The 14,331-nt window shown below is 40.9% G+C and overlaps 1 protein-coding gene across 10 annotated transcripts in view; it reads right to left on the minus strand.

Annotated features, from left to right (window-relative positions):
• Positions 1-7,881: 7,881 nt before the first annotated feature.
• The window catches only part of SGMS1 (sphingomyelin synthase 1), a 95,348-nt gene continuing 88,898 nt past the window's right edge, over positions 7,882-14,331 (minus strand). For all 10 annotated transcript variants that reach the window (XM_062580522.1, XM_062580528.1, XM_062580521.1 and 7 more), the window contains 3 exons: positions 12,929-13,082; positions 12,195-12,361; positions 7,882-10,418 (listed from right to left, as the gene is read on the minus strand). In XM_062580522.1, coding sequence (XP_062436506.1) covers positions 10,239-10,418; positions 12,195-12,361; positions 12,929-13,082 — 501 coding nt within the window. In that variant the 3' untranslated portion in view covers positions 7,882-10,238. The remainder of the gene's footprint in view (positions 10,419-12,194; positions 12,362-12,928; positions 13,083-14,331) is intronic.

The following is a 14,331-nucleotide window of genomic DNA, read 5'->3' on the forward strand; positions in this document are numbered from 1 at the left end:
ATTTGTCAGGTCAAAGCCTTCAGCAGCTTTACCTGAATGCATCAGGGAAGACATAATTAGGGTGAAATATAGAATGCAAAAGAGCCCTGATCTTAACGGAAGAAAATATATCAGAAACACGAAACGTGTTTGGAGCTACAGTTCAGCCATGCGGTATTTTTTCCATACTTCCCATTTCATTTCCAGACTCCTGTTACAACACTTCACATGGCTTCATGGTGCAGTTTGTCACAGCTTTAATAGTTGCTTTCATCTCAGCTCATTTCAAGCAGCAGCTAAGAGTGGCTTAGCCTAAATTCAGCTCATCGTCACACAGTAGACATTCATCTGCAGCTGTAACACTCCTCCCACCTATTGCTTTTGGCTAAACCATCTACAGACATGCAGATTCTGGGGGCCAGCCAGGATACGACTTTTCCCCATGGGGAACAGGGCTGAGATAGCCACATCCTACCTAAGCGTAACCAGCGCAAAAGGTTTCATATGTTAAAAATCTGAGTTGGATTCTCACTATACAATAACGCTTCAAGGGCTGGGGACTAAAGGAATGAACACCTTAGCCTAGCTAGGAGGAGAAAGCCTTCTATAAAGGATCACTTCTGTTCTGATGTGGTTTATCATCATCAGAACAGTACTCTGACAGCGTGATTTTACATGCCAGTTTGAATTTTGGTTTGGAGACCAGAGAAATCGCAGCATGAATGGCCCAAAGCCAAAACACACAAGCATTTGCACTGTAATTAAAACTTCATCTTCTACCAACAGTTTCTGCCCTGTGTTTAGGGTGAAGCTGCTTTCTGCATCCAAAATTCAGATCCTTCCTACATCTCGCTGGATAAGTTGTGGGGTTTTGAATGTCTTCAGAAAACTCCTCTTTATCACCATGTTCTCACCCTCCTGTAGCTTCACACAGATTTTTTTGCCTTTGTGTTAATTAAATTCATAATAAAGAGTCCAGAAGAGACCCACCAGCTGCTATAACTCACCACATACACAGAGCCAGGAAGAACACAGATCTGCTGCATAATCTGGCTGATTTTTGTTTGCCTCAGCTGGGGAGCATTAAAAGGATGGACAGGGAATTAACAGACTGACATTTTCTCTCTCCAGAAAAACACTACATTGCCAAGCCTTTTCTTTATCGGACTGGAACATTTTGTGCCACCTTCTACAAAACCAGAACTTCTGGCCGAATTTCTGCAACCACTGATACTGGCTACATCAACTCCATGTTTTTGTTAGCGTAAATCATTTAATCTGAGAAGTCACTGTAGATATGCCGCAGTGATGAGCACTTCTCCAGCAGACCTTTGGCAGGCGCACCTCTGTGCACAGCCTGTGAGTCCAAGCACTCTGCAACCTTGGCACTTGGAGGACAGATACTGCAATTAAAGCTGATTTCTCCAGTGTGGTCAGTACCAGTAGTAGAAAAATGAAGCATCAGCTCTCGATATGGGTATATTATTCGCACAGACACAAGACATTCACCAAAGCCTGAACGTGAGGGGGAATTTCTTTACTGTGAGAGTGACAGAGCACTGGAACAGGTTGTCCAGAGAGGTTGTGGAGTCTCCTTCTCTGGAGATATTCAAGGCCCACCCGGATGCAACCCTGTCTAACATGCTCTAGGTGGCCCTGCGGAGCAGGAGGGTTGGACTGGATGATCTACAGTGTCCCTTCCAACCTTACTGATTCTATGAAAGCCTGCAATCCTGGCTACAAGGAGGAAAAGGTGATTGTGAAGCCTCTTACATAAAGCTGCTTATTAAAGAATGACCAAAGCCCCTTTTACATGAATATGGAAGGAAGGATCCTGGCAAAAGGAGGTAATGTTTCTGCACAGAATAGTCAGCAAAAAAAAAAAAAAAAAAAAAAAAAAAAAAAAAAACAAACTGCTTGGGCTTTGACAAGGACAGACGCTGTGGAGTGATTTACCAGATCACAGCACATGGCTTTTCTTTACCACCTTTCCCAGTGAAAGTACTCAAATGCCCGCTCTGTGCAGCGGTACTTAAATGTGTTGGGTGAAGGGCTAAGATTTGGGCCAGAATTTGAGGGGCACATGGTGGGAGGAAATCACGGCCGGGCTTGAGTATAGCCCTGTAATTCACCACCTCACTCTTGCTCCAGCTTACCTGATCATCTGGAAAGACCCTATCCAACTCCACCAGGAATAAACACACACTGAGATGGATTTCACTGCTGGCAAAAACCGTCTTTGCTTTTTACAAGATGTTATTCTCAGAATCTCAAAGCCATCCAAAAGGTATCTGAGCCTGTCCCCATATTCTGGATGATTTTTTTTTTTCCTTATCTCAGGTAGATGTGTGTTACGCTTCCGCTCTAGATTGATACTCAGGCCTGAGGAAAAGGAGAACTTCTTTCCACCACGACAGCATTGCCTGGGCTCTGTTGATCACCAAAACATCTCCTGTGCTGGCTGTAGTGTTTCAAGGCTTGGGAGTCAAGGACATAGCTGCCTTGAGCTACTGCTGATGGTAAGTCCTGCTCCAGGCAGAGGACCCCAGAGCCCCTTCCATCAACACTACTGTGGGTTTTCCATGATATAATCTTGATACAGATGTTCTCAGAAGTCTCAGACAAGAGGTAGTTCTCATTAACCGCAGACTCTTCCTGTCCATGAAAGAGTCAAATTCTGTGGCTAAATCCTCAACTTCTGAGAGTGTGTTTAGTAATGCAATAATTGCTAATGCAGTAATTAGCCCAACTCCAAGTGCCAGTGTATGGGTTACCAAAAGTTGAGCATTTCCCATGGTTGTTCTGTCAGTTTAGGTGGTGTCTTTCCTCCCACCTTTTTGCTGCAGCTGGGCTGGCACAGAGCAGCAGATAACTCTAGATAGATCCTGAAGTACCAAACAGCAACAGAGGATCTTTCTTAGGCTCTCTAGTCGAGTATCTGAGACATGCAGTGATTTCCTTCTGGAGCATCTTCTGCCTCCAGGAGCATATGCTGCAATTCAGATTTTTCACCAGGATCTGAATTTGGTTTAAACCTCCTCAACTGTTTCTCAAAATCTTGAGCATAGTTGCCAGTCCAAGGTGGTATTATGCAGCTGCCTTATATTGCTTTGTGAAACCTCTAGTTTCTCTGGTAAAATCAAATCTACCACCCTTTAGCTGGGAGTAGTTGTCCCATTCGCATTTGGCAGGATTATCAGTTTACAGTCACCTGCAGTGGAAATACTTTTCTCTAGTCACAAGAGCTATCTGAATTTGGACTTGAGCAACTTAAGCAGGATGCAGGTGGGTTTTGTTATGAAATAAAATCAACAGGAGTCTTTCTGCTGCAGATAAGCATGACTGCATCAAGGTCTCACAATCCCTCACTGCAGGAGCCCTCATTACAGGACCCGGGCTATACTCTCCACCCAACATTTCTCCCTAGTCGCATCTCAGGGCTGCCCTCCCAAGGAGAAACAAGAGACAGCAAAATACCTTTGCTCACTCTTTGGACACGTTGGCTGTCGGCCTGCTGCTACTTCTGCTTCAGCTCCTTTGTTCCTGGAAGCGTTGTAAGAAATAGAAGGAAACACAGCTAAACCCATCTTTAAGTATGTCTGTGAAGGCCAGACATCCCTTTTTGCAAGTAGATTTGAAACGTAAAATTTCAGCAGAACAGAAGCAATAACTGAAAATGAAAGGAAAGGAAAAAGGAAAAAGCAGAGGAAGCCTACAGAGAGCTGTGCAACACAAACCGGTTGTAGTCACAGCACTAACAGGGCTGACTCGATATCCTTCAAGAGCCGCACCTGCCCTCGTGCGTGTGTTATACGCCAGGGTGTGAAGCTGTTTTCCAGGATGGATGTCAACATCTCTACGTGACCTGGTGTTTTTGTGTTTGCAAATGGTTCACACGAAGAGAGCAAACTGTATTGCAGAAATGCTGTGAGAGCAGCTTTCTCTGGGAAGGGGCCTGCGGCATAGCTAAAAACTACTCCCAGCAAATGGATTAAAGCTATTTGCGTTCATAAGCAGTGACATTCCTGCTGGAAAACACAGCCAAGAACATGCACAGGAAGTTTCGACATCTCCAGGCTGAAATGGGAGAAGGGCTTTTAAAAAGGCGCGCAAAGCTCAAACAACTACAATTTCTAAACTCAGATGTCATGCATGATGTATCACCATAATCCACATTTTTAGTCCAAATAATTAATAAGCACCTCTTAATTGTTTCCTCCTAAATCACTGTAGTACAGGCAGTGCTCCAAAATATACTTTTATTCTCTACCATAATATTATTCCCCAGTCAAATCTGAACTGAAGCAGCAAGCAACACCTACCAAGCACTATACAAAAATTATTCTGGAATGTAGAGCAAGCAACAACCCTCTTGCACTTCTGAAAAACCAAATCCTGGCAATTTTTGCTGGTGTGTAATACTTGGTTAATTTTCAGACATGAAGAACACCCCAAACACCTCAAGATCTTGTGATTTGCATCCATTTGCAGATTAAATGCAAGTGGATTAAAGCCTCAGATGCCACTGTAAACAAAAATGATCTTTTTTGCCAGATATCGTTTGAAATAGCAGCAAAAAAACCAAATATCAGCTCCCTGATTTATGTATAACATTTATTACTTTTGACACTCAAGCATTGCACTTCATTTCCCCATCACCTGGCTAAGATTTTCCATTAATTAAAATGCAGGACAGAGCCCAGCTCTAAAGGAATCACATCACTAGGCACAGACAAGTCAGCACCTTCCACATACAGACGACACCAATGGGTGGCCTAAATGAGCATGTATGGAAAAATCGCCCACATTGTCGTTGTGCTGAACAGCAACACAAACTGGATCACCAGGAAGGCATTAGGGCAAGTGTTAAGATCTGTCAAATTTTCATCCTGGATTTAAGCCAGGAAAGGTTAAGTGGCTGTAAGGTAAAATTGCGAGGTGCATTTCTGTCACTCTTTCAAAACGCAATGCATGGAAAGCCATTTCAAGGCACCCTTGCTAAAAAAACAGAAAATTAAAATTAAAAAAAATTTTAAAAAAATCACAGTATCTGTCACTTCTCAAAGCTACAGAGTTGCACATTCCAGGTAAAGAGAGAAAGATCAGTGCAGAGCAACAGATGGCCTCCTGACATCCTTTCCAACTTGATTTTCCTACAAGCCTATTAAATACAAAGTGAAAGAGCAAAGGAAAAAAAAAAAGTCATCTTGGAACAATAGCAGAGACTGAACCACCCAGCAGAGGGCTGCATGAGCAGTCCTGCTTCTACAATTCATCTCACTGAGGAGAACAGAAGTTCTCCTAGCTCAGTCATGAAAAGGCAACTGGTAGACCTTGGATATGCATGTGTCTAGTAGCCCATGAGATCCAGGCACCTAGCTGCCCTTTCAGAAGAGATTTCCAGGGTAAACTGATCTCTTAGTGGGGGAAGGAGAGCAGAAAAAGACTCTTCCCTCTGTCCATCATTTCAAGGCTGCAGGGCTCTCTTCAGCAGATCTCCCTGTGCTCCATTCTTCAGCTTCAGCAGATCTCAAAAAAGCTGTTCCCATTATTAAAAACACTTGAGAGGCAAGGTATAAGGTTAGCACAAGTGACCACTGCATGTTTCAGATGAAGGACTGGCAACACACCACAGAGACCTGTCTCCCCACTTGCCCGTGCTCTGGCAGGCGCTCTTCCTCACCAGGTGATGATGCTCCTAGGGATGTTAAACCTCCATCTGGGACTGCTGAACCTGGGGGAGGAAGTGGCCCTTGCAAGGTGCCATCTGACCAGGTCAAACTTGTGAGTAACCTGTTAAAAAAGCAAATACATTAAGGTTGAAAGGAATCTGCCTCATTGACCCAAAAGAGGACAGTGCTCAGGAGAGTTGTGATTTATAGCCATTAGGGGTAGAAGGAGATGTCCCCAATTGGCCTTCCTCTCTTGTGTCCGCAAGCACAGACACAAACGTAGTAGAAGGTTTAAAAAACGAAAAACAAGAACCCACAAGTCTTAAAGCTGGAAAGTGGACTGACCGGAAAAGTCAGAAAAGAATTGAAAGCGGACTGGAGGAGCTAGAAAGGACCAGCATGCTAGGAAGAGTCAGAGGCAAGGACTTCCCGAAGCATCTGGTAGCATTTTAGGTACTTAGAAACATAGCAGAAACTAGAAGAAACCCTGAAGCAGTTTATTTTGGCTTCAGTTCATCCTTTATTCTGACTGAAGCACATCCCAAGCTAACCTCTCACCCCAAGCCCATTCACCAGCTTTCGACAAGGCAGCTGAATACATGTGGAAGCATTTGGTCAAAAACAAATCCTTTGGTGACAGTAGGATCCTCATTTCCACCCAAAACAGAGTTTATCAGAGACGCTCCTGGGCTCTGGATGGATCTTCTGCTCAAATGTGCATTCACAGCTGCAGCCAACACAGCCTCATGGGCACAGCACTCGCTTGGGTTCCTGACAACACTGGAACACCCAAGCTGAGAAACAGCCATGTAGCACCTGAGTGGAAAAACTCTGGCACAAGAGAAAAAAAAATCCTTGCTGCTCCCTGAGCCTGAAGAGGGAAAAAGGACCACGCAGAACTGGACGAACGGGGCAGATCCTTGCCAAGCTAACTCCAGTGGCTTTTGCTGATAGACAGAGCCCTGCTGGGCAAGAATTGGGCAGAAAATAAACAAGATGGGCTGCTCTATGCTCACCCACACTTACGCCAACAGATTGCCAGCAAGCCCAGACTGACAAGTGTCAGGGTCAGAGATGTGCCTAGAGACAGCTTGCGGAGAGAAGACGTGTGGAAATGTCACGCTACATCAGATGAAGGTTTTATCTGTTCTGGTAGCTTGTCTCTGGAAGCCACCCTTAACCAATGGCTCAAAAGGAAGGTACAAATCTTCCTGCAAACGTACCATGAAAAACAGCAAATCCATCTGCCTTTGGCCCCTGCTAGCAACACTTGCTGAACTAGACTAGCAAAAGTTATTCCTGCTTCCTGAAATTTGCATTTGACGACACGTTAGGAGTTAGGTCTGCTTCTATCAAGCCAGCACAACAAAGGAGCTTTTCTCTTATGCTGACTTATGTGAAATATGCCTAAGATGAAGGGGACAAAGATGCGCATGCTTCGGTCCTTGCTCCACACCGGCACTGTTTCGCTGTGCCATCTCTGACCGGAGTCAGTGGTAAAGGTCCATGTGAGTCCAAGTAGGTTTCACTGTCCAAAGCAGGTTCACGCAAAGCATCCTTGTGCAAGTGCCCCACAGCTCTGGGGGGATGTACATGGTGGTGCAGCCTCCAGCTAGGAACAAGCTTGCCCTGAGAAGCTGCCAAGGATCTCATCCCAGAAATAAAAAGCCCAAAAGGTGAGTGTACATGTTCAAAATCTCCAGGAGAACACCATCACCTCTTTGCTACAATTCTTCAGAAATGAAAACGGATTAATCAGAACACATATACCATATCTGAATAATTTCTGGAAAACATAGCCAAAGTGTTTGACGACGGGAAATCTGGGATCTTCCAATTCATTAGTGAAACGCTACAAAAGGAGCGGTTGCATTTTGCACACCTATCCCTGCAGTGTGCAGATAGCTTCATCACAAGCTATCACTCATCTCAAAAAAATGGTGCCGCTGTGGAGATACTTACATGGAACAAGGAGAAAAAGGCAGAAGAAGTAACACAGTCTGTAGTTAACACTGATGCAAAACAATTTTGTACAGTATCTATTCCCTTGGTCCCCTGCTTCAGACTATGCTGCAGCCAGAGCAATGCCACATTAGCAAGCTTCATGTTCCTGCTTGCCCAGAGAGCATTTCTCAAGACAGCATGTGTTAATAAAGCACAGCTTCACTGTGAAAAATGAAACCATGTTTAGCAAAATTCATGCAGTAAGTCAGACACTACAATGCAGAAGTCAGCAGATTCCATTTAATGTCATGTGCATATATTCATACATTTACTTATGTCAATGGTTTCTGATGTGCGTGATCCAGGTCTTGAAAAATCTACTCACTCATTTACGTCTGGGAGTGTGAATGAATTCTCTCAAAAAATCATTGAGATTTTTTTTTAATTATTTTTTTCCATAGAGTCACAAAGATAGTAATGCCAACAGGAACTTAAGGTAAAACATGTAGAGCTAAGCCCTAAAATTTGCAAATGCTGTTGATTTTTGCCAAAAAATATGGGAAGCAAAGAAAATCCAACCCTCCCACGGAGAAAATGGAACTAATAAGAAGCAGATAAATCTTATTTAGCATCCTCAGCAACAGCAAGGCAAAGCAGAAGTAACACTGGATCAATTCTTCACGGAGGTCCTAAGCCAAGGCTGGGGAACATGGTAGAGAAGTAGACATAAACTTAGCTCATCAGAAAAACAAAAAACAAAACAAAACAAAAAAACCCAAACCCCACATCTTTCACTGTAAAAGTACTCACAGAAATTTGAGAGGTTTTGTAGTTTAAATCATAAGACCGATAGATAGTGGGGTTATGGACATCTAGCTTGCAATGCGCTCCCTTCCCAGCAGTTTTAGAGTAGATTTTTCAAGCCCTGGCGATGGTTCCAAGGAAGGCTTCTCAAATCTGCCCTCAGACCTCTAAAAGATCAGAATCTATTGCATAGCATTTATTTCAAATAAGGCACTGATTTGCCAAATCGTGAACAGCAATTCAAAATCAATGCAGTTTCCATACAGTCCAATTTTGATGGCCTACAGTGCAATAACACATAAAATTGAAAGCAAGGTTTGGAAGGATAAACCTAGCTTTAAATTTAAAATTAATATTAAAAAGATAAAGGAAACTACATTTTTTAAAAGCCTTTTTATTTTCCTTCACCATTTTTGTTTTACAATACAAATATCACTTTGTGAATACACAAAAACCCTACAGAAGATAACTCTGCTTCACGTAAAATACAGAATGGATATATATATATTTATATATATATTTTCTCTTCTTCATTCTTAAAAAAACTATTTTGTTCTGCACATTGGCATGTTCTGCACGTAGGATAGAATACTTCCCCAGACATACAGTATGTATGGTAGGAGTGAAACTGATAATTACATGCAGTTTCTGCACAAATATTTTAAAGAAATAGATAATCTTTGTTGTTTTTCAACAACATTTCAATAGGGGATGGAGAAACCATTTGTAGTTCACTCAGTGATCATTTGTAAAATTCTTAAAAAACAGGAATTCATGGCTGTTTTTCTTTTTAAAATACAGCTACCAAGTAGACAATAAAGTGATATATTTTAGTATGACCTGCCCACAATGTGTGAACAAGATCTGACCCTTTTTATTTGGTTTTTCCCTACACATGGCGATTTCAACATTATAAGCAAATTTCCAGTTTAATTTAGCTATAAATGCAAAAATTAGTAATTATACAGTATATATAATTCTGCTTTCATGGAATACTTTATTTTAAATAAAAACATTTAAGACTGCCTACTGACCATACAATCAAGACAAGAAAGGCACTAGAAACATAGACAAATCTCTCTCTCTCCCAAGAAGCATTTTTTTTAAATTTTAACTCTCTATTCTCTGACATGTAAAAATCTTTTTAAATTTAATTTTCATACACATTTTGAAAAATAAAGTTAGGAAATACTTAGAAAATCACTTTACATCTTTTTTTTTTCCTTTTTTTTTTTTTTTTTTTTTTTTTTTTTTTTTTTTGCACTTTGACACAGTCACTGCAGATTCTACAAAATCAAGATTACCAAACCTTCTTGTGTCTATCATCTTATTTGTATCTCGGTGCAACAGGTAGAAAGATTTCTCAATTTTACCCAAGGCAGGTATTTAGAAACCTTCATATAGTCATATGCTAGAAAATGGCTTACAGCCCAATCTTTGGGGCAAGAGATATGAAAAGTATGTTTTCCCAAGAAAATAATATGCTTTATTCCCAGACGTGACTGGAAAGACCAGAACTTATGATATAAAAGCTTTCATCTATGCTGTCACATCATATACAAAGGAACATGTTGATGGGTAATGCAAATCCCAAATCTATTAACAAGAAATGTATAACAGTGCATGATAAGTTAAATTTTCTTTATTGTTGTCCAACGTAGATCCTTTGGAGAGAAAAAAAATCACAGTGCTTACCAGGTAACTGAATAGGTTAAGTCAAGGTAACTGTTAAAAGAAAGGGTTAGGGAGCAGTTCATTTTTTATGGCATCTTCTCGTATGGAGTTCTTAGCACTTGGGACAGGTCCTTTCCCTCCACATTTTGTCATTTTAACACGCTGTTATGTGTCATTCACCAATCTGCTGTATTTAGCTTGCCTACCCCGGTGGAGCACCGGCCAGGGGAAGTGCCAGTGGTAGGAGCGAGGTACAATTCCTTGAACGTTCTTTTCAAAGTACTGGAAGGGCTTGTACCACCAGACCCTTGCAAGGAGGTTAGTTTGGGAAGCTTCTTTTAGCACCTGCATGGGGATAATTGGAGAAAATAATTACAAAAGAGCACGTTACTTACTCATATGACTTCACTGCATTGGCCCACTAGAAAATGTCTGCATACTGAGCTTTATTCCCACGTCTCGAAATTCATATGTAAAATAAATCTAGTTTAAACCCGGGGGACTTTGCCTTTGAATTTTAAGGTCACACACAAGCCACAGCCATACCTTTCTCCCTCTGCATGTGCAGCAGGACAAGGAAGAACAACAGTGTTGCATACAAACGCACATCAGGGAAGGACCCAGGAATCGTTATTTTCAAGGTTTCCCAATGCCCTACCGGTTTAGGGAGGCAATGCTGAGCCATTTAATCCGAGTTGCATCACACAGCACAATGGATGCCTTTCCACACAACAAGGCAAAGAGTTTTTCTGAAGCAAGCCCTCATTAGCATTTAAGGTAAGTCTGACTTAGTAACTTCCAACTTCAAAACACAGGCACCCAGTACTGTCATTTCGACAGAGCACAGGAGCAAATTCAGTTAGGAGAGTTACAAAGTTTGGGCACGGTTTGCTATCGAACACAGTAATTCCCAAATGGTGATTAATATTGAACTGAAATCTCAGTTAGGTATTTCGTGGCAGATATATACAACAGCACCCAGGTGATGCAGGGTCTTCACTGCAGTGTACCGCTTCAAGTAGCATCAAAATCCTTGCAATAATACAGGACATTTTAACTAGAAGACATCGATATGAACTAAAAAATCTGCCCCATGAAGATATAAACTGCAAACTTCTTATTATCAAACTAGACCTTTATCAAACATAATTAACTGGAGTTACATGCAACTGATAAGTAAAATAGCCTTCTCTATTTTGCATAGAAAATATTTTGGACTCTGATCTGTTGTTACAGACTGAGAAATTATCCTGTCTTAAGTTTCTTTTACCTCACTAGGTCTTTTTCACACATAATGGAATTGTGCATTTTTTTTAGCAATGTAAACTCATCTTTTATTGATCTAGTTCAATGGTAGGAAAGTAAGAACAAAGAACTACAAGAGACCTCACTTCGACTTCCTCATCAGAGCTTTGAATCATTTACCCCTACTCTCTGGGCAAGTATTTCAACACTGTTAATAATCACGCTTTGCCACCTCCCATCTTATGTTATGTTTCCTCCTGTGAAGCGGTGCAGCTTCTTTTCTCAGTATTCCCTGCATCACCCAATTTTTCATGTCTTGCTAGACACAGGCCTTAGAACAAAAGCAGCTTGTTCTACTCTGCTGTCCTCCAAAATGAAAATATTTATCTCTGTTAGGGGAACTTACTGTCATTTTGAAACACTTTGAGCAAACGGATCATTTCTAGTGTGAACAATCTGGCCTCATACCGTTCTTCAATACTGTTGTCACCTAACTAAAGAGTACAAGCCACATAACACAAGGAAAACTCAGTTAAGAAAACAAAACAAAAAAAGCCCACACCTAAATGTCTGGCTCTAATACCACAGAAGTGGGACTTAAAAATTCAAGTTCTGCAGCCAAAGGAGAGAGGCCTGCCTGTCAGTAAGCCTTTGGGTATTTTTTGCAGTCAAAACGCAAGAGGAGCTCAATGGATGTCTCTTGTTCTTCCTGTAAACACAATGTGATGGGGGAAGAGAGGGACACGTCACAGGACACTGCTGAGTCCACTGTTAGTCCTGCAGAAAGGCTCAAGGCAAGGTATGCTTATTCCCCCACTGCCATACCACAGTAAGAGGCGCAGAACCAAACAGATCCAAAGACTGCGAGAAACTCACTTGCTGGTTGGCCATTGTGTGATACCACCAGAAAAGTCGTGTAGTGATGTAGTACGCCACCACCACGTCCACAGTGTAGTGGTCATGAGCAAGGAGGATGCAAAACATCCCAACCATGCTGAGTGTCCAGCAAAGCCAGTGATACCACCAGAGTCGCCGTGGAGAATCTGCAAAGAAGAACAAGCAGTGATGACTTCAAAGCATAATGTTATGAACGCTCAAGACAATTGCTATAATTAGTAGAGGATGCAGACATCAATCCAGTGACAAAATAATATTGCTCTCTTAAGGTGCAATTTAGAAGTCCAACAGACAAAGATCTAATAGATCTTGGTCTGCAAAAGTAACTGTTTTGTACTTTAGTATTGATTCACATACACAGCAACCAATTATTCTTTCATGCAACATAAATGCATGTGCTAAAGGTCTATCTTTGTAAAATCAGCAGCACTGCATTTAGCAGGGCATCCATATCTTGCCAGACCAGGAGACACTTAGTTAAAATAATGTCCTTCGGGTAGAGTAGAAAAAAGGTTTGAAATATACTTAAAACAAAATATTTTTGAAATAAAATCAAGAATTCAAATATCGACATGGTAAAGTGTTTTACTCCAAACTTCTCTTTAAGTCATACCATTGAATTCCTAATAATTGAAAATCAGCATAACAGTAATTCTTTAACAAGAAGAGAATTTATACAACAGGACATTCAGCAAGAACAGCAATGTACTTACACTCTTTGATAAATAAGTATGTAAGCGTTAATATGACAGTGTGACCGCTGTACAGATAGTCACCACACATGTTGTGGGATCCTGTGATGGACAATCCACCGCCAGCAATCAACTTCATTATCCTTCGCAGATGAGATTCCCAGTCTCCAAAAAGCTAGTGGAAGAGTAAAGCAAAATCATGGTAACAAGTTAAAGCCAACCATTCAGAGTTTAAAGGACAGCATGAGCAAGTAGCTCTTTCACCATCGCCGGAGAGATGGTTTATTCTCTTTTGTGTTGTTACATGAGAAGTTAAATCAGTAAAATCCTATCCTTTCCCAAAAGCTAGCAACATGTTTCTAGAGGAAAAAAAAGACAGGAAATGAGGCATGAGTTATTTCTGGATCCTTTGCGTGCATTATAGCGGTAGTCTTCATATGAATACAGCAGGAGACTATATTCACCTACATCCATCTGCCTCAACTATCATTTTGTTTGAAGCATTCCCAAGGCAAGGAATCAAGGAAATTTTTAATAATTTCCTAAGAATACAATACACTGAGGGACTTTTAACTTTTTTCTACGATCACAAAATAGATTGAAGGAGAAAAGGTAATTTTATTTAAACAAATATACATGCATGTTGGTACATACGTACATATGTGTAAACTCAGTCACTTCCAGGTGCAGTAATAAACATGGTATCTTTCCAGTGTGATACCAAATCAAAAAAGTAGTTCCAAAGGGACTAAAATACCATCAACAGCTACATGCAGAGTGCCACAGTTATGGAAGAAAAAGTAGGTGAGCAAAAACTGTTTTCTCTGGTTATTTTGAAATACTGATTGCTGCTGCCATTTAAAGGTATAATTTTTCGTAGAGGTTTTGCTGGCAGCATTTGCTAATGTTTGCAGCTGTGCAGCAGGATGGTTTTAGTAGGAAGCTTCAAGCAGAAGTAATGGGTTCATATATTTTTTTTTTAATTATTCATTATATCTTTGCTTTGCGGGATGTTTTTGTAAGCCATGGATACACAGTGAGGGTCAGAAAAATAATGCTTTGAAAATATGCTTTTCTACCAATTCTAGAATATAGTCAAAAAAACTCCAAACAGCTCCACAAAAATAGTAATTAAAAATATTTCCAGTTATAATTAGATTTTTTTCATGTTCTCTGAACATCTGTTTTTTCCTTCTGTTAGAGAAGCAACACACTCTAAATAAATTAAGTTTAATTAATTCAGCTTGTTCGTAACAGTGCAGGCCCTACAGATGATAGTCCAACAGAAAAAAGCAGATGAACTGCCCAATACACATATTCAGCTGCCTAAATCCAGATTTAATGCACAAGAGAGAATGTCTTACCCAAAAATCTAAGATTCCCTCCACTGCCTTGGAAAGCCTTCAAAATAAATAAATAAATAA

This window comes from Rhea pennata, chromosome 7 (assembly GCF_028389875.1).
Source record: "Rhea pennata isolate bPtePen1 chromosome 7, bPtePen1.pri, whole genome shotgun sequence".
Lineage (NCBI taxonomy): Eukaryota > Metazoa > Chordata > Aves > Rheiformes > Rheidae > Rhea > Rhea pennata.